Source organism: Portunus trituberculatus, chromosome 20, assembly GCF_017591435.1.
Source record: "Portunus trituberculatus isolate SZX2019 chromosome 20, ASM1759143v1, whole genome shotgun sequence".
NCBI classification, from domain to species: Eukaryota; Metazoa; Arthropoda; class Malacostraca; order Decapoda; family Portunidae; genus Portunus; species Portunus trituberculatus.
Genome location: NC_059274.1, coordinates 12,016,220 through 12,038,231, shown reverse-complemented (window position 1 = coordinate 12,038,231; position 22,012 = coordinate 12,016,220). Strand labels below are relative to the sequence as shown.

The 22,012-nt window shown below is 38.1% G+C and overlaps 1 protein-coding gene across 5 annotated transcripts in view; it reads right to left on the bottom strand.

Moving 5' to 3' along the window:
• Nucleotides 1-14,984: 14,984 nt before the first annotated feature.
• LOC123506769 (E3 SUMO-protein ligase ZBED1-like) overlaps nt 14,985-22,012 on the bottom strand; it is a 62,251-nt gene continuing 55,223 nt past the window's right edge. For 4 of the 5 annotated variants that reach the window (XM_045259097.1, XM_045259096.1, XM_045259099.1 and 1 more), the window contains 6 exons: nt 21,753-21,901; nt 21,482-21,626; nt 21,087-21,370; nt 19,502-19,730; nt 19,137-19,419; nt 14,985-19,039 (listed from right to left, as the gene is read on the bottom strand). In XM_045259097.1, coding sequence (XP_045115032.1) covers nt 18,559-19,039; nt 19,137-19,419; nt 19,502-19,730; nt 21,087-21,370; nt 21,482-21,626; nt 21,753-21,857 — 1,527 coding nt within the window. In that variant the 5' untranslated portion in view covers nt 21,858-21,901 and the 3' untranslated portion in view covers nt 14,985-18,558. The remainder of the gene's footprint in view (nt 19,040-19,136; nt 19,420-19,501; nt 19,731-21,086; nt 21,371-21,481; nt 21,627-21,752; nt 21,902-22,012) is intronic. The other variant, XM_045259100.1, reaches the window with a different exon arrangement.

Sequence of the window (22,012 nt, the reverse complement as noted above, 5' to 3'; positions counted from 1 at the left end):
GAGAGAGAGAGAGAGAGAGAGAGCACCCCGCGCCCTCGACCGCTCGGCCCCACCACCCGTCCCCCACCCCTCTAATGGCTCTGCCTCACCACTCCCCGACAGAACAATACAGTCGCCCCACCCGTGAGTACTGCCTACGCCCTGGACACTGGACGGAGACCTGCTTCACTCGTGCAGCCTACGCCAGGCAGGATGCCATCCTTAGAAGGGTGATAGCAGAGAGCAGGATGGAAGGGCAACCCCACCACCGCAGCCCCCAGTCCCCCCATGCTCCCTTTCGTGACTCCAGCCCTCAACACTACTACCGGGATGAGCAGCCATGACACCACCGGGACTGGACTTCACCCTCATGGGGCAGCAGTTACCTCTCGCAGTAGCCCTCCTCAACCCCCCCCCAGGGTTCCACACGCGCAACAGCACCACAGTCACGCCCCCCAGCTCACTGTGGTGTCTGCCAACGTCAGAGGCCTGCGCACCAACATCGCAGACTTCTCACATAACTTGTTCAGGCACTCGGCCAGTCAGTTACCAGCTGAACGGCGAGACAGCCAGTCTTCCACTAGTGACTTCTGCCTCAAGATGGAGTTTAGCCATTGCCTTAAGTGGACCAGCCCTAACAGGAGCCATAAGGTATATTTCGTGTGTGCATTGTAAACTAGATTATTTATTTATTTGATGTGATAACCTATGTTCAAGTGATTGTTATATTGATCTGTGATATTCTTACGTGTTAATGTGTTCATAACTAAATGAAAGTGTACAGTTTAGTGATTGTGGATATTGTTTAACGTTACAGTTTTGACGTGCAAGAGAAGTTTAGAAGAGGTGTGAAACGTTAAAAAAAAAAAAAAAAAAAAAAAAAAAACTCTCTGCTCAGTGTATTACTTGGTGTTGGCTGGGATCCACTACAGAAGGCAACAAAAGTAAAATCTGAAGTTCCTGCCTGCTTCTGTATTTCCATCATCCTAAAACTTGACTTCTTTTAACAGGGAGGTTTCAAGACATTTGTCCCTCACTTTTTGATAGCTCTTTTGATCTTTAAAGGAATTGGCAATCCAGTGGACCTTTTTATTTTTTGTTGCCCTTAGTCAGCATCCCTTCTTGCATAAAAAAATATGTAAAAAAGAAATAAAACAAAATAATCTTTTTCATTAGAGTGTAATGGGTGGAGATACCCAATGAGGCCAGATAGGAGTCATTCACTGACATGTCGATGTCTGTGTAGCTCACCAAGTAGCATTAAGTAGTCCACTGGGCAATGCAAACACACTTGTAACCAACAGCAGTACATTGCCACAATAGAAATTCAGGGAAGAAAGGCTGAGACGAAACGAGAGTACGGCAGTGTGTAAAATACAACAACCAACCAGTGACTGAACTACTGAAAGGGGATACCAAGCCTGTGAGGTGGATGCAGGAAACATATTCCCATAGTGCCAAGCATACAGGTGTAATGTCTATAAAATACATGTACACAAATAAGTATATATATAAAATGACCTGATAATACAATATAATATAATATGAATAATAATAAACAAATAAATATACATGATGCTATGAACATACAATGTAATGTAATAATAATAATAAAATAAATATGAGGATAAATATACATCAATATAATGTAAATATGTGGACATGGGCCAAGCGAAATGAAGTCATCTTCGCTGAGAAAAAGAAGTCAAATATAAAGACAATGGGATATATAAAAAATCAATGCAACGGAAGGCGTCAAAAATATATGCAACTGTAGATGTCGGAAATAAAGGCATCGCAAATAGATAGCCAAGATATCAGAAATACAAAGAACTGCTACGTTGAAAAATGCAAAGAACTGTGACATAAAAAAATACAGAGGGCAAAGATGTCAAAAAGATACAGACAGCACAGGTGTCAAAAATGGTAACAAGATATGAATATTTGTACATAAAGTGGATATGGCAAGGCATTGAATAAAAAAAAAAAAAAAGCAAAAAGGGGAGAGATAAAAAAAAAAAAAAAAAAAAAAAAAAAAAAAAAAAAGGAGAGAGAAAAAAAACATGTACTTATATTACAAGTAAATATCCCTCCCTACACACAGTACAGTAAGTCCTCGTTATACGGTACATATGCATTCCTGAAAACCTTACCACAAATCAAAATTACCGTATACCGAACCCATTATAACACGTAATAATAGGGAATGTGTTCCAGTACGTCAAAAGTCACCCCTACAGAAATGAAAATACATGAAAATAATCATTAAAAAAAAAATGTTAAGTACTGCACAAAAGAAATAAACAGAAAATGTTTTTATTTACTTTCAATCGCCATGTATTCTATCAGATGATGTCCCTCCCGAGGCTAAGGGACAGTAGGGATTTCAGCCCTTACTCATCTTCCACTGAGTGGGCAGACGAGGATAAGACATTGTCGTCTGCACTGTCAGAAGCAGATGTGGAAGGGCCAGCTGTAGCAGGGTCAGCATGTTTCACTGGTTTGAAGAAATAGAACTGTAAGCAGTGGATGTGGAAGGGCCAGCTGGTGCAGGGTCAGCAGGTGTGACAGGGATGGCATGTCTGACTGGCTTGAAGAACAAGTATATGGAGGACTGTTTGTTTTTTTTATCATAGATTTCTTGATAAATCTTGACACTTTTCTCTACGTCATGAGCCACTTTGCTACTCCTGGAGAGTTCCTTCGGGATTTCCAGAGCTTTTTCAACACCACCAAGACATTCTCTAGGTTCTGATGTCCAGGCCACGCACAGGTTCTTCCTCGTCTCCCTCTTTTTCTGCCTCCTGTGATGCCTTGTCTAGCTCTATAAGTTCATCATTTGAGAGAGGTTCAGCATGGCTTTCCAAAAGATCGTGAACATCATCATCATCAACTTCATCGAAGGCAACCCTATGGTACAGATTTACTATGTCATTTCTGATCGCACCGATGTCATCTTCAGCGAAGCCTGGGAAGTCATGCGCGCATTCTGGCCATACTTTATTCCACGCCAAGTTCATGGTAGACGTCTTCACTTCGTCCCAAGATGACGATGTTATCTATGGCGTGCTTGATGTTATAGGGCTTCCACCATTCTCTGATAGTGGGCTTGCCAGGCCCATCTGTGCCCTTTATCAGTTTCTGCATGGTTCGCTGCTGGTAGTAGGCTTTAAGTGTTTGCCATGATTATTATGAATATATTTGTGCTTACAATATACCCTTTAATATTCTATTTATTCATCTAATTAGTAATGCATGTAAGTAATATGTAATGCAGTTAGAAAAAAAAAAAAGGGGGAAGGGGAAGAGATAACAGGCTCCAAGGGTAGTCAAGTTAAAGTCAGTACTGTGAGTGGCAGGGAGGTGTGGCGTGGATGACGTCATCACCCCTGCTTCCCCGTGTTGGGCACTCTCGGATGACATGAGTGGATACCGTATCTGTGAATTTTCCTTACTGTATACTGAATCGAGGGTAGTAATTTCCAAATACCGTAACTGTGAATTTAACGGATAAAAACAACCATATAACGAGGACTTACTGTATAGGGACAGCATAGAAATTAATCCTTCCTTGCACACAGTGCAAGGACGACATATAAGATCCCTCCCGGCATACGAAAAAAATATATATATATATTACAAAATATCTGGCATATAATGAAAAAAATTGGGACAGCAGAAAATAAAATAATACATGCATAACATATCATAATACATCATACTTCCCCATAAAAAAAACTATGAACTTGGCCTTGGTCATAAATTATAGTGACAAGGTGAAGAGACAGGAACAAGAGAGGAAGTAGACAAGGGTGAAGAAGAGACAGGCAAGGGTGGAGAAGAAGTAGGGGCCAAGGTGTTACTTCTCTTCAGCCTATCGGCATGAACTGCTCCTGAAGTTTGTGCACTTTGACCATAAATTTTGAATTTGTTGCCATTGAAATTTTCAGTGATGACATAAGGACCAGAAAATTTAGAAGTTAATTTTGACTGTCTCTCAGGAAGAGCCTTAAAAACAACATCATGCACCTGGAAGGAGACTGGAGTAGCGCTGGCATGCTATTTCTGTAACATCTCAGAGCAAGAAATGTGAAGGTTACGTTTCATGAACTCTTGCATGATTTGCAAGGCTTGCAACTGGTTCTGTGAATAGTGATCAGCTGAGTAAACTGGAATGCAAGGCTTCAGTAAGAGGTCATAAGGCAGATGTTATTCAAAACCATAAACAACATAGTGAGGCATTTTACCAGTAGAAGAATTTATAGAGCCCTTGATACAAGCAGCCACATGAGGGAGCCAATAATGCCAAATTCATGTAATTAACCTGCAACATGCTGCAAAATTTCAACAATTTTCCTATAAGTGCATTCAACTAACCCATTTGAACTGGGATGATATGCAATTATGAATGACTGTGTGATACCATACTGCTGGCAGATACTTTGAAGAACAGCATTCTTAAATTCAGTACCATTGTCACTCAACAGAATAGAGGGAGTGGTGTAGGGGCAAAGAAGATGAGAAACTAATGTATGTGCGACAGCTAAGTCAGACTTGTTAGACAAGGGAGTTAAAATAACAAAGCAGCTGAAATGATCTACACACAGTTTTCCCTTGTGCATAAAAAAAAGAAAAAATGTAGATAATGTCCTAAGAATTCTGTGTAACCTGAAAAATGTACACTTAGGTAAGTTAAGCTTAAGGCCTGAATCAGTAAACTTCTGAAGAACAAGGGACAGTTTTTGAAAGTGACTGTCTAGGTCTTGGGAAACAATAATTATATTGTCCATATAGACAATTAAACCCTCGCCAATTCAGCCTTGGAAAAATGAGTTGACAATGCATTGGCAGATTAAAGGTGAATTTTGAAGTCCCATGAGGCATCATAGCCATTCAAAATGTCCACTGGGTGTGGAGAAGCTGTAACTGGACAACTCTCTGCAGACAAAGGAAGCTGCCAAAAACCACTCTTTAAGTATCAGGAAAGACAATTGTCTTTCCTGATACTCTGAAGCAACTTGCTGAGCACAAGAAGAGGGTAACGATCAGGTTCTGAGACACTGACTCTCCTAAAATCAACTACAGCTCTATATGAACCATCTTTCTTTGGTACTAAAATTAAAAGAAAATTCCAAGGAGAGTGCGACTCTTGAATAATACATTCTTTAAGCATATCTTTTACTATGTCATCAGCTATCTGATGCTGAGAATGAGGTGCCTTATAGGATGGAACATACACAGGTCATGTCCCTGGCTTTAAATCAATGTGATGCTGCACACGTTCTGTAATGCCTAATGGTTCACCTGGCAAAGCAATGGTTGTCTGTGGGTCATGAGTAATTCACTAAAACAAGTTCTCATTTCAGGGTAATATACAACCTTAATGTGTGTTTCCAATTGAATTGCCAGTTCAGCAGGGAAACTACAAGAAGCATGCTGTGCAGAAACAGCAGCTATCAATGGGGCAGGACTCTAAAAACAAGCCTTCATTAATGAAAGTGAACAACCCAAGGTGAACACCATTCTTGAGAGTGACAGAAGTGTCTGTAAAATTTGTGACTAAGGCATTTGTGACATGTGACATGGTCATCTTTCACTGAGGAAAGGCTACTTTCTGGAGCTAGACGCTGGACTCGCACAAAGTCAAGGTGTGATAAGACACATGAGCCGACTGGATTTAAAATGCGATTGGATTGGACTTAACTTTACATAGTCATAATTTAAAGCCTTATGATCAAAAGCTGAAGCACACATTAAATCTGAAGCTAAAGAACCTGGAATGAGCTGAAGATCTTACAAAAGCTATCTTGTCTACTCCTGACGTGATATAGGATTTTGTAAGCACATCCTCACACATCTGAAGGAACTATGTGGGTGGATAAGATGCAATGTCTTCACCACTAAACTTCTTAATGGTAGGATCCTGGTGCAAAAGTTTAATAGTGGGAGAAACCATAGGAAGAAGAGTAGTAGTAGTAGTAGTAGTAGTAGTAGTAGTAGTAGTAGTAGTAGTAGTAGTAGTAGTAGTAGTAGTTGTTGTAATAGTATAGTAGTAGTAGTAGTAGTAGTAATAGTAGTGATAGTAGTAGTAGTAGTAGTAGTAGTAGTAGTAGTAGTAGTAGTAGTAGTAGTAGTAGTAGTAGTAGTAGTAGTAGTAGTACTGGTGGTGGTGGTGTAGTAGTAGTAGTAGTAGTAGTAGTAGTAGTAGTAGTAGTAGTAGTAGTAGTAGACAACATGGTAAAAGGAAGTTTATAGAATGCACCACAATGTAGAAACAAACTGAAAGAAAATTTAGCAATTAGGTCAAGTTCCTAACTGTGTAAGAGAAAGATGCATCCAAAACAGTTATCCAAGAATTCCTCGGGCAAGGTTCATATACTAGTGGTTCATGGGGATCATCCAGACAACAGCAGCAGGTGGCAGGGCTCACAACATAGCTAAGGTATGACAAGCATTAACATTAAACAAAATAAAGACAGCAATGCAAATTTGGTAAGCACAAATTAACAAACAGTGATAAAAGAACACAGTCCTGATACCACACCATTAAGATGTTGCCGAGCAGCTCCCAGAGAAAGAGCTTCAGCAGGCGTGTAGACTGACCTAGATGTATGTGCATGGGGGTAGGGGCCCATAGGTTTCTCCTGTCTCCATATTAAATAAGATTTGGATACTGTATAGACAGAATAATGGAGAGAGAAATGGAAGTAGGTGGAGCGGCCAGACGTATGACATCAAAACAAACGCCTGGTGATAATTAGCGGTTTATTGAAACACCTGTAGGACTGAAGAGATTGACTGAGGATAATATGGATAAGGACTTTTCTGGATTTAGAGATGAAAGAGGCAATATGAGGAAGTTGATAATCGTGGAAAGATAGATAAGATACATGAAGGAAGTGATGTCAAGTTTAATTGAACAGGCAGGAAAGACTGATAACAGAAAACACAAGAGGTGAGATTGAAATTAGTGGAATGTAAGAAGGACAGTGTAATCAATCAGGGATTAAAGGAGGAGATATAGGAGATAAAGAAACAAAATGATATACTAAAAGCCACATGTCACAACTAAGAAGACTCCTTAAGGAGTCTACAGAGAAAAGTATAGGATGGTACTGAGGACAGGGGGGAAGATGGATTGGGTGAAAACAAGCTGAAGGAATTATGAAATGCATGGAAACAAGAACAGGAAAAGGAAAAGTAAAATTTTCAGAAGTAGTAAAGAGACAAATCCAGGAAAAAAACAAAAGACATTGTTATACAAGTAATTAAGGAGAAGGAAGATCTAGTGAGAGATACAGTGGATAAGAGGAAATGTTTTGTGATTTTTGGGATGAGGGGAAAAAAAATCCAAACAAGTTCATTAGAAAGCATGAAGAGAAAGAATTGGCTACAACTATTATCAAACAGGTCCAGGACAGCACACAAGAGTTGGACCAAGAGGTGGAAGAAGTGATTAAGTTGGGAAGATTTAGTGAAGGGGGGTAGGAGACCAATGAAAGTGAGAATGAGATCACAGGTGGTGGTGGAGGAAATTATGACAAAGAAAGGGAAGCTGGTTCATGATACTGAACATAAAGATATATGGATAAAAAGAGATATGAACCAGGAAGAGAGGGAAAATGAGAAAGTGCTAAGAAATGAAACTATAAAAAAAGAGAGAAAAGGAAGGAGATTGAAAAAAAGAATTTCTACTGAAGGGTTCTAGATATGAGGCTAAAGAAGTAGTATCTAGGGAAGAAGGAGGAGGTCATGGAAGAGGCAAGATATTATGAGTGACTTATACTAATATAATGGATGGGTTGTTATCCAGTGTGTTGCAGGTTAAGGATTTTTTGAAATAGAAAAAGCTGGATATAATGTGCATCATTGAAACAAAGCTAAGAACACAGATCCTTGTTAACTTTAAAGAGGAGGAATATAATAGCTGGAGATGAGACAGGAAGAGTAAAGGGCGAGGAGGAGTGCTAATAATGGTTTGTGATAATATATGTGTGGAGGATGTGCAATATGGTGAGAGCAAGGTGGAAATAATGGGAGTAACAATCAAAACAGAGGAATTGAAAAAAGAAAAATCATAGTTACATATGTGTCACCTAAGACAAATACATGGGAAACTGAGGAACACATAGATATGCAAAGAGAAGTGATTAAGTGCTTGGATAATATGATAAGATGAGATGGAAGGATACTTTTAGTTGGAGACTAACTGTAAAAAATTAAATATGAGAGAGATGAAAGTAATGGATAATGCAGGACAATAGAGCAAGGAGGTGTTACAGCTGACTATGGTAAATACAATGTACCAGTGGGTGGAGGAGTCAACATGGGGGGGAGAAGAACCATCAATGCTTGACCTAGTATTCACAAAGAAGCCAGAGCCCCCTCCCAGCATACAATACCTCAGTCCCATGGGAAGAAGTGATCATGTGACTGGAAATACAGGAGGAGGATGGGATAAGATACAGAGATGATTGTAAAAATGAGATTAAATTATGCAAAAGATACTGAAAAATTAAGGAAATTTTTTGCTGATACTGAATGGAGAAACATTATGTACGGAAGGACAATACAAGGGAAGTATGAAATAGTTTTACAGAAATATATGAAGGAGTAAAGAAATATGTAATTTTTTTACAGAGTTCAGAAAAAATACACGCTTGGTACAGTGCTAGACGCACTGAAGCTAAAAAGGCAAAAGATAAAACTAGGAAGAAGTTCATAAAGCAGAGAAATGACAATAACAGACAGCAGTATAAGGATGCAAGAAATTAATATATTAGAGTAAGAAGAGAGGAAGAAAGAAACTTTGAGAAAGATGTAGTGTGGAAAAGCAAAGACAAACCCAAGCTTTTCTACAAATTTATAAATGGCAAAATGAAGAACAAGGAAACAATAGAAGAAATAATTAAGGGAGGGAAGACATACCAAGAAGAGAAGGAAATGAGTGAAATAATGAATGAGAGCTTTAAAACTGAGTTCACTGTAGAAGAGGATTTTACAAAACCAAATAGGACATTGCATTGCCAAGGATTACAGGAAATCACAGCGCACAAAGAGGATATTACAAGATTATTGGATAATTTGGATGTCAGAAAAGCAATGGGGACAGATGGTGTATCAGGTTGTGTGCTAAAAGAATGTAAAGAGCAGCTGTTGGATCCAATATGGGAAATAATTACAAGTCTGATAAAGGAAGGGAAAGTTCTACTAGGATGGAAGAGAGCCAACATAATACCGACATTTAAAGGAGGAAAGGCAACTGAGCCATTAAATTACAGACTGGTGTCACTTACAAGTGTTATAGGAAAGTTGTATGAAATAATTAACAAAAAAATTGGCTTAAACATTTGGAAGAAGAACAAGACGTCATATCGAACAGACAATTTGGGCTCAGGACAAAATGGTCAAGTGTGTCAAACTTATTAAGCTTCTACTCAAGAGTAACAGAAGGACTGGAAAACAGAGATGGATGGGTGGACACAGTATACCTAGACATAAAAAAGGCTTTTGTTAAAGTCCCTCATGGAAGACTACTTTAGAAACTAGAGAACATAGGAGGACTGCAAGGAACTTTGCTAGAATGAACACAAGATTATTTGAAGGACAGGGAGATGAAAACTGTAATCAGAGATACATACTCTTCTTGGGGTAAAGTAACAAAGTAACAAGTGGAGTGCCACAAGGGTCAGTGTTAGCCCCCATTATGTTTCAGATTTTATGTTAATGACATTCACAATGGGGATAAACCATTATATTAAAATGTTTGCTAATGATGCAAAGCTGCTAAGAGTTATCAAAACCTGGGAGGACTGTTTGCTGTTACAGGAAGATATAAACAAAATCTACGAGTGGAGTAAGAAGTGGAAATTGGAGTTCAATGCCAAGAGATGCCACATAATGGAACTAGGAAAGAGCAAAAGAAGACCGGTATGGAACTATCTGATGGGAGAGGAACAAATAATGAGGACTACATAGGAAAAAGATCTGGGAGTGATTATACAGAAAAATCTGAAGCCCGAAAAACACATAAGTAAGATATTTGGATTATCATATGAAATGTTGACTAATATAAGAGTGGCATTTCAATACATAGATAAAGATATTGTTGTGCATGTGTGCATGCGTGTGTGTGCATGTGTGAGATGTGAATATATGATTCAAATGTATGAACCAGCGAATGGCTTCCGTGTGTGCGTGCGTGTGTATTTACCTATTTGTGTATTACAGGGCCCGAGCTAAGCTCTCTGTGTCCTGTCTCCTTGTCCATTCCTGTCATATCTCTCTTTCATCTGATTGACACACACCGCATCAACGACATGACTGCTCAGTTTATTCCACTTATCAATGCTACGATGCGGGAAACTGTATTTTCTCACGTCATTTAGACAGATGTCCTTTATTAGCTTTTTTCCATGTCCTCGGAGATAATTACTTGTGGTCACCTTTATCAACTCTCTATCCAGTATGTCAATCTTGTTCACCAATTTATACATAGTTATCATGTCTCCTCTTGTTCTTCTCTCTTCTAATGTGGTCAGCCCCAGCTTCCTCAGTCTTTCCTCATAGTCTAACTCCTGAGTCCTGGTACCATCCTTGTTGCCAGCCTTTGTACCCTTTCTACCTTCTTCACATTTTTCTTCATATGCGGTGACCAGACACATGCTGCATATTCTAGCTGGGGTCTTATTAAGGTACATAATATCTTCTTCATCATTCCTTCATCTAGGTAGTGGAATGCAAGGCCAATATTTTGAAGCATGTTGTATGTTTTCCAAAAAATCTTGTTAATGTGTTTCTCTGGTGACAAAGTGTTTTGCAAGGTTACTCCTAAGTCTTTCTCCTCATTGGTCTCTTTAATTTTCTCATCACCCAGTCTGTAATCCCAGTTTGGTCTGTATCTACTTCTTCCCATTTTCATAACATGGGTCTTGTCTATATTAAATTCCATCTGCCACTCTTTACTCCACTCATATATTTTATCAAGATCTTCCTGTAACTTGTTACAATCTTCCACATTCTTTACTCTCCTCATAATTTTAGTATCGTCCGCAAACATGTTCATATAACTGTCAATTCCTACTGGCATATCATTAACATAAATCAAAAACATGATGGGACCCAGCACTGACCCTTGTGGAACTCCACTGGTTACCTTCTTCCACTTGGACTTCTTTCCTCTCACCACTGTTCTCATTTCTCTTCCCATTAAGTAATTTTCCATCCATTTTGCTAGTTTATCATTTACTCCTCCAGTCATCTTTAGTTTCCACATCAGTCTATTGTGTGGTACTTTATCAAAGGCCTTTCTCAAGTCCAGGTAGATAGCATCCACCCATCCCTCTCTATGTTGCAGTATGTCAGTCACTCTTGAATAAAAACATAATAAATTGGATACACACGATCTTCCTTTTCTGAAACCAAACTGCCTTTCACTCAGAATGTTTTCACTTTCTAGATACTCACTCCACTTAGCTTTAATTACTTCTTCACATACCTTGCACAATATACTAGTCAACGATACTGGTCTATAATTTAGCGGTTCCATTCTACTACCATTCTTATATATAGGCACAATGTCAGCTCTTTTCCACTCTTTCGGGACTAATCCTGTTCGTATGGAGGTATCCACAATATCAAATATGGGGTTCAACAATTGATCCTTACATTCTTTTAGCAACCTCCCAGATATGCCATCAGGCCCCATTGATTTATTAATATCCAGATTGCTTATAATTTTCCTTACATCTTCCTTAGTAACCATGATGTCCTGCATTTGCTTTATTTCTGTAGGCCTTCCTCCCATAAAATGCTCCTCCTTTGTAAACACTTTGCAAAAGTTGTCGTTCAAAATTTCAGCTATCTCTCCAGCATCTTCATATACTTCTTCCCCGTTTTTTACCTTTTCTATTGCCTCCCTTTTATTTAGTTTTCCATTTATGAATTTGTAAAACATTTTGGGTCACTATCACAGTTTTCCACCACCCTCTGTTCATATTCCTTCTGTGCTGTTCTCCTTACTTCAACATATCTATTCCTTGCTGTTTTGTAGCCTTCCTTGATAATACATCACTGTTTTCTTAAGTTTCTTCCATGCCTTTTCTTTGTTCTTTTTGCTTCTTCACAATTTCTATTAAACCACTGTTTATTATTTAAACATGTAACATGGCACAAACTTTTTCACAGCAGAGTTATACAAATCCATAAATTTATCGTACTTCAATTGCATATCTCTTTCCTGGTATACCACGGACCAGTCAATTTCATTAAAGAACTCCCTTATATGGTTATAATTTGCCCTAGTATAATTTAATTTTTCCTCCCTGGGTTCCACAATCTTATTCGTGCTTAATTCTGTATCCAGCTCAAAGCTTAGGACATCATGATCGCTTTTCCCCAAGGGACTTTCATGTTCAATTTCCTCTTTAGAGAGATTCCCCTGGTAAATACCAAATCCAACCTTGCTGCAACATCTTGTCCCCTGCACCTTGTTGGTGATCTCACCCACTGTGCCATCAAGTTATTTGTTGCTACCTTTAACAATTCTTCTGCCCACTCACCACCATTCACCACTTCGTAGTCTTCCCACACTATTTCTTTGCAATTAAAGTCTCCAACTATCATCACTCTATCCTTTCTGTTGAGTTCTTGCTTCATTCTGTCTAGAGTATTTCTCATCACCATTTGGTACTGTTCATATTCCCAAGCACTGGTTCTGGGTGGTATGTATACTGTTATAATATTAATGTCCCTCTTGCCATCTGTTATAAGCATACTTATCACTTCCTCATTTCTCTTACTATAGTTCACCTCCTTCACTATCAGATCATCCTTAGTAAGAACCATTATACCACCACCACCTTTATTTTTCTATCATTTCTCCATACTTTGTAGTGTTTTACAACAAACCAGTCTAGCTTTATTTCGGCCTTAGCTTTGTTTCCACTACACACATTATGTCCGGTTCGTTATTTCTTAGGTAATCCATACATTCTAGCCTCTTAGACAGAAATCCATCTATGTTCGTGTAAGTCACTTTTATTCCATTCCTAGTCTCGTTCTTCCATGTAATGCCTATTCCGTCTGTTTTATCCACCACTTCTTTAGCCTCCCATTTCTCATCCTCCAAAAAAACTTGATCTTTTCCTCCTCTGTTCTTTTGTCATTCCTCTCCTTCACTTCAGATACTAGCTCCTTCATCTTCATTCTCTCATCTTGTGACATATTTCTTCTTATGTAAATTGTTTTGGTTTCCTCAGAGTCCTTAAGTTTCCAAGCCCTCCTCAACAAGGCCTCCGCTGCCACCTGAGACTTTAATTTCAATTTTAATGGTCTATTCTTGCCTTCCTCAAAAGCTCCCAATCTCACACTTTCTTCTACCTCAGCATATAGGTCCTCTTCTTCCACAGAGATCTTGTTCAGTAAAGACTTAATCTTGTCATTTTCCTTATCCCTCCTGTCCTGCCAGTTCCTGTTAGTTTCCTCCGCAATCCTATTATGATCACACATTTTTTCTTTTCAGCGATATCTCTCACCACATACTCATTTTCCTTTAGTGCCTTTACCATTTCCTCTGCGTAATCCCTTTATTTTCCTCTTCCTGCTTTTTTACTATCTCCCTAAACGACCTTTGTACCTCCAGATGTTCATGATTCACTTCTTTCATCCTAGTGTCAATTAGATTAAGACATTCCTCTTTCTTCAAGTCCCCTTCGGATATTTTTATCTCCATTTCCATGAGTTTAGCCTTCATTTCTTCGCATTGTTTCCTTAGTTGTTGGTTTTCTTTCTCCATCTCTACTTTTTCCTTCAACAGCTCTTTATTCTCTAGTGTTAACAAGTAGATCTCTTTTTTAAATTAATCATTCTCGGCTAGAACTCTATCCAGTTTTTCTTCTATTGACAAAATGCTTAGGAACTTACTCTCCAGCGCCTGGATTCTTGCATCCAAGTCAAGTTTCTGCAGTCCTTTTGGCGTAGTAATAAAACCTTCGAAGTCTCTAGTTTGCCTGGACGCCATTTTTGTTGTTGTCAGCTGATTACGGCCAGAGCGATCACCGTCCACACTCCCCTCTCAGGGATCACTCTCCATATCACTCACTTTCAACACTAAGAGACAGTAGGACATTTACGGACACAAAACTTAGAGTTATCCGGGCCCTGTAATACCATAGGTATTTTCTTTCTTCCTGTACGCAGCCGGAGACGAGCCGTGTGTGAGAGACGGTTTGAATACATCAATCGAATGCACGAACTGGCGAACGGTTTCAGAACAGAGGTGCAGAGGTGACATAGATAGCAGGGTACTGGCATTCTAGTGCCACCTGGAACTTGGACTGGCTGTTCTACCCACTGCACCTCTGACCAAGTCTCCATTTCGCTCCACCTTGCATCCTGTGCTAGCGAGAGAGTGTTGTGAAAGTGTGCTTGTGACTATCCTGCTTGGCATTATACTGAGAGACCAGTGTTGTGATATATAATGAAGTGGTGGTGAATGTCACGTGCCTTTGTTTTTCCCGTGCCTGCCTGGCGTGATCTCTACTGGCTTGCCTCGCCTCAACACACATAAGGAATCCCTCTTGGTTTTCGCTGCAGCCACCCCAACAGCTGTGAGGAGTGGGGATAGGCACAGCAATATAGCGAAAAGATTATCACAAGCATGATACATCCAAAGCTGGAATATGCAGCTGTGGTGTGCTTTCCAAGCTCAGAAAAAGATATAAGAAGAAGACTAGAACAGATACAGAAGATCGCTACAAAGATGGTGCCAGAACTAAAAGACCTAACATATGAAGCACGGCTGAAGGAAATGGGACTACCAACCTTACAAGACAGAAGAGAATGAGGAGACCTAATAAAAATGTACAAGATAGTCAATGGCATTGAAAAGATAGACAAGGAAGACCTGGTGCTGGTGACAGAAGAAGATAGAAGGACAAAAGGACATGTAAAGAAGATCAGGATGAAGCAGTGTGTGAAGGACATTGGAAAATACAGTTTTCCACATAGAACGGTGGAGAAGTGGAATGCATTGAATGATGAAGTTGTTACAACACATAATGTGCATAACTTTAACCCGTGCACTGCTGGCCACTTTAATCCTAAACCAACCTGTGGTGCCAGCCAATTTTGCATATCCTTTTTATGCATTAAAAATTCTAAATCATGTAAAAATAATGAATGCATGCAAAAAGTTGTCTTAGAAAGTGAAAAGTATAAAAAGAAAAAAATCATCACTCTTAGGTAGGCTATTTGTATGTTAGTAGTGGTTGGTAAATTTTTACCGCACTACCGCTTCCTCATATGTGTTTCCATATTTTCAGTCATGTCTGATAACATTTCATCATTATCAAAGGTAAGTTTTTTTTTCAGTTTACGTCCAGTTCCATTTGGGAACCGTTACCCTGAGTGGATGCCCTTCCTAACCTTGGACTGTGGCCAGGATTCGAACCCGTGAGCTTGAGAACCACGGGGCCCACAAAGAGCGCGTGGTCCCACTGCACCATGGCGGCCCCATTATCAAAGGCAAGTAACTCAAGAGAAAAAACTGGTCATCACTCAACCCATGGCGGTGCGCCATGACCGCTTCCTATGGTGGTTATACACGCTCTGATGTGATCACCGCTGGGGCCACTCAAGGAGTGTACCAACAAACTAACACATTCAATGCCTAGGGTGGAGTTTGGAGTACATGTACTGTGATTTTTATAATGTTATTTTAACAAATAGACATGCTAGAAACTTTTTTAGGTTACTACTCCTGAATCTACGGCAGTGGCACTGACTGCGGTTATGTTAGATGCAGTAAATTTACGGCGATGGCACTGCGTGGGTTAAGGAAAAATTGGATAAATGGAGACATGGAGACAGGACACTGTGAGCCTTGCTCGAACCCTGAGCAATACAACTAGGTAAATATGTATAACTAGGTAAATACACAAAATAAACAATAGTAACACTAAAAAAAACACACACTAAATGAAAGTCAATGCACTTGAATGACAAAAATAAGCCATTTTATGATAAATTAGGCTAATAGTATTATGTAAAACAAAAACACAGGACAGAAAACAATGTTAACTCTTAACTCACCGAAATGTGGAAAAAGATTGAGTGTATAGGCTATAAACTTCAGGCAACAGCAAAAATTTGCAAAATAAACACAATAGAAACAATGCACAATGCAAAAATCATTAGAGAAATAAATCAGTAATAAAATAGATACATGATACATGGTAGAGGCACTGTTGATCTTGTGATGGACAACAGTCCAGTAGCAGAAGCTGTCATGGACTCAGCAAGTGAATGCGCCAGTAAGAGAAGAGGTAAGTTTCTGAGGATGAATAGGAAGCCAGACAGCAGGCTACAGCCAACCAGAAGGCAGGACACAAAATGTGTAGGCAAAATGGCATCTCTTATGCTGCAAATGGCAGGAAAGCACCAGCCAACAACACTAAAAAAAAATTACACAGGAAAATATGAAACGTGAATATATGTTAAATATAACTCACGTAATCTGTGGTATGGATTCAGACCACATTCCCCTAAGCTGGTGGACAGGCACTCTGGCAACCATGCAAAGAAGAATCGATGTGTGGGGCTGTGGTGGGATCTATGCGTGGTGGGTAGGCAAGGCGAGTCCACTATGCAGAAGGCACCACAACATAACAGCAATAAACAGAAAGCATAGCATCAATGGCAGCCATAGAGAAGGCTGTGCAAACCAGGCCAGCAGCAGTAGGCTGGGTGGAGTGTGGGCTGAGCAGGGGTTGCATGGTTTGAGGCATGTTGCATCACCACAAAGGCACCTAAATAGCTCACAGAAACAACATGCTGATACAAGGCAGTACACTGTAGCAGCAGAAGTTGCATAGACATGGAGTTCAGGTAGTATAGGGGTAGAATGGTCAAGATGAAGCGTAGGAATGCCTGCTGGCCACCTTATGTAATGGATGGAGATACCCACTGAGGCCAGAAAGGATTCACTCACTGACATGTAGATGTCTGTGTAGCACAGCAGGTAGCACTAAGTAGTCCAACGGGTAATGCAAATACACTTGTAACCAACAGCAGTACAATGCCACAAGAGAAATACAGAGAACAAAGGCTGAGACAAAGTGAGTGTGCAGTGGTGCATATAATACAACCAGCCAGCGACTGAACTGAAAGGGGACGGACACCAAATCTGTGAGGCATATGCAGGAAACATACTCCCATAATGCCAAGCATATAAGCATAATGTCTATAAAATACATATATACATATAAATATACTAAATTTTACCAATGGGACCTCCTAACGAAGCAGCAAAATACTGAAATTTAGAGATGAAGTAGTTTATGCCCAACACATTTTTTGTGGTTTTATTTGGCAGTTGGTCTTAATGTGTCCTACACAGGCTTTCTAAGTTTGGTAGATGCTCAGCAAGCAGTATTCCACATTATTCTTTCTCTACCTCTTGTGGCTGTTTACATTAATAAGGCATGGTGGGTCCTGTGGGATTTGTGGTGTCTATAAATCACGTGTCACGGGCATCCAATGAGAGCCCGCCATGCCAATAATTAGTTAAATGGCATATCAGGCTAAAACCAATCACAGACCTTTGTCTAAAGGACATCCAATGAGAGCCTGTCATGCTAAGAGTTACTTATATAGTATTGCATTTGTTTCTCATGAAAGAGGGCAAAACACGTCAGCTTCTACCAGTTGGTAAGTTGCTTTCACCATGGACACCTGCCCACTGTTCAGATTGCGAGTTCAGGGTTTATTTTTAGTTCTATCATCGCTACAATGGAATACACAAGAATTTGACTGTATGTGCATTAAGAGTTGATTTTGCTTTTCAATTTGTGAATAATATTTCCTTGAAGGGGGGCAGCACGCAGTGTCATGTTAACCTGTTACGAGGGAGCAGCTGTGGTAAGCCTACGTGCTGTTATTGGTGTGCAGCGTTGCCAATGCTTCGCTACATTTTGTACATGACTTAAAATTAACTTAGATTAAGTTGTGTTTAGGGTTTAGTTAGCAACCAGGAAGGGGGCTGGGAGGTGCAGCCCCCCTTCTAGTCTAGATGGGGGATCCAGGGGGGCACAGCCCCCACTCTAGTCTGAAGGAAGGGTCAAAGGGGGTGCAGCCCTCCTGGCTAGTCAAGGTGGGACATCTTGGGGGAACAGCCCTCCCTGCTAGAAAATGTATAGGTTAGGGTAAAGACCCTAGATGGGCACAGCCCCCCCCCAAGCTAGTTTACACTAAGGAGGTCCATAAACTTTTTCTGGGGGGAAAATTTTGCTAAATTTGTCTCCCCCCAAATCCCCGATTTCCAACGTGTCCCTAAGCTTGCTGAAGGGGAAGGGGGAGGTATTTTTTAGATATTTAAGAAGGTGCTATTGGTAAGATTTACCAAATATACAAAATAACCTGATAATACAATATAACGTAATATCAATAATAATAAACAAATAAATATACAAGATGCTATGAACATACAATATAATATAACAATAATAATATGAATATGTGACTATACATAAATATAATATAAATATTTGGACATAGGCCACTACTACAAAGAGTTCAAATTTAGATTTCACTGAACCATGTATTGTAATCCAGTGAACTCATAAATACCAGCATGTTAATATGTGCTGGTGACAATCTATTCCTTACGTCACTTGCAGTCGTGTTCAGGTGGGATACAACGCTGTCTGAAGCAACTGATGAGCCCATTACTGTTAAGTACTTAAATGCAAGACGAGCTAAAATTGGAAAAGATTTTTCGAGGTCCAACCACAACTTTAATGGGCACTGTGTTCGATCCACCTTGGGCATCTTCAAGTAGAGTTTCAGTTCAGGATGCAGCTCATCTGATGATCCTGGTAGTTCTACTGCCGCAGCTTCCTGTTTTGTTAACCGATCATGAATGTTCCACAAAGAACCAAACACGCAAGGCCTCTCAACTTTTCTCTGCTGGGTGTTGCTGTCCTCATAAGGATTGCCGTTGACAACTGCTCGCATCTCCCGGGAAATCCACTGCAAAACTTTACTGCTTCTCATGGGAGACCTGAAGAAAAAGTCAGGCAACAATTAGAATAAATAAATAAAGATAAATTAATATAAAAAGTAAATGATACAATACAAAATTTATTTAAACAACATACCTAAAATGAACCATTTTGAAACGAGGATCCAATATTGTAGCTGACGCGAGTAGGTAGTTGTCCTCCAGTGGGAGAAGCCTCCACACAATCTGGTCCAGCAGAGCATCATTGAGGGCCATGATATCCTCATTGACAAAAGATGCCTCTGCAACGGTATTATGAAGACAGTTCACGATTGGAAGAACTGTGCTGGCGGTCATATACTTGTCACCAGAGACCTCGTTGGTGGCATCCTCAAAAGGACTGAGCACCACCACTAGATCAGTGACAATAGCTAGTTCCTCTGGAAAAAAAGAAGTCACATTAGGTGATGGATGAGATGACTCATGCTTTTGAAAAGAAAATGATGCATGAATGTTACTTACCTGTTGTCAGCATCGCAGGAGCAGTCCGGTGGCACCCTGAGAGCAAAACCTGGCTCACACATCTTGCCAGCTGGGTGAAGCGTTCCAGTGAGTAAAATGTGCTATTCCATCGGGTGTATACTGCCTGGATCAGTTCCAATGGCACCAACACCCCTGTCTTATACTGTGCTGCATGTAGTGCATCTGATGCACTGATATTTCTTTGGAAATATGCTACGATGAGCTTCACCTAGAAAAAAAAAAAAAAATATATATATATATATATATATATATATATATATATATATATATATATATATATATATATATATATATATATATATATATATATATATATATATATATATATATATATATATATATATATATATATATATATATATATATATATATATATATATATATATATATATATATATATATATATATATATATATATATATATATATATATATATATATATATATATATATATATATATATATATATATATATATATATATATATATATATATATATATATATATATATATATATATATATATATATATATATATATATATATATATATATATATATATATATATATATATATATATATATATATATATATATATATATATATATATATATATATATATATATATATATATATATATATATATATATATATATATATATATATATATATATATATATATATATATATATATATTATATTTAAATTAGTACTCAAGTAATTACTGTAAAGAAATTTCTTTATTTTATCATAATTATCATTATTATTATAAAAATGAAATATACACTATTTATTCAATATATAAATATATAAATCATTTACTCAAGTAATTACCATAAGGATATTATTATTGTCATTATCATTATTATTATTATTATCATTATTATTACTATTATAATTATAAAAAAAAAAAAATATATATATATATATATATATATATATATATATATATATATATATATATATATATATATATATATATATATATATATATATATATATATATATATATATATATATATATATATATATATATATATATATATATATATATATATATATATATATATATATATATATATATATATATATATATATATATATATATATATATATATATATATATATATATATATATATATATATATCACACACACACACACACACACACACACACACACACACACACACACACACACACACAAAACACAACAACACACCACACACACCCACAACACACACACACACACATATTCACACACACACACACTTATCTAAATCAGTACTTAAGTATTTACTATGAGGAAATTTCATAAATGAACCACATAATTGATGAACCACAACAAACCTTTTCAATGACAGATGTGACCTTCTCTGACTTTGTATATATATATATATATATATATATATATATATATATATATATATATATATATATATATATATATATATATATATATATATATATATATATATATATATATATATATATATATATCACTTATCTAAATCAGTACTTAAGTATTTACTATGAGGAAATTTCATAATTGATGAACCACAACAAACCTTTTCAATGACAGATGTGACCTTCTCTGACTTTGACAGCGCCTGGTGGACACAAAGATTGATTAGATGAGCCATGCAAGGCACGTGGCTACGTTCGCCACCCATAATTTTCCGGACGGCACCAATGATGTTCGCTCCGCCATCTGTGGTGATGGAGCAGATTTTTCTTGTCTCAAGGTTCCACGAATCCAAAACAAATGTCAAATCGTTGGCTAAGTGCTCACCTGTGTGAGTGGGTGTTAGCTCCGCAACACCAAGGCAAACGTTTCTGGGATATCCAGATTCTGTTATTAATAAAAACGTAATTTTGATGAGTTATGGAATCATAGCAATGTTTGCTGTTGTGAATACTTTACGAGAAATCTTAAAAATTTTAAAGCACAAAGAATAATTACCAATAAAGTGCCCAGTGACAACTAGGTACCCTTTGGGTGTCACCGATGCCAAGTCCGTAGTAATTGACACCCACACTGCCTGTGTCAGCTGTTGTTTGACCACTTCCCTCAATGAGATGTCCTTTTTTTCTAGTAGACTTGTTAGCTGGAACAGAAAAAAATACACAAAATCACTAGCAGGAATAATGTGAAATAAATGTATATGAACACTTATTAATGTTAAGCATTCCTCAAGAATCATTTGCATGTTGTCAACAAATACTTTACTAACCTTTTTTCTGCCAGGCACTTGATAGAGTGGAGCTGTTGTCTTAAGAAGCAGCTTTAAGCCTTCACTCTCGATGGCAGAGAGCGGCAAACCATCCTTGCAGACCATGTAGAGGATGGTGTCAGTAATTTTAGTATCGAGTTTACCATCAGCTGTTACAAAAAAAATTATTGTAAAGATAGGAATGCATAGGCTTGACAAACAATAATCAAGAATCTTCTTATTAATAACTTACATTGAAACTCTTCACTTGAACATACGCA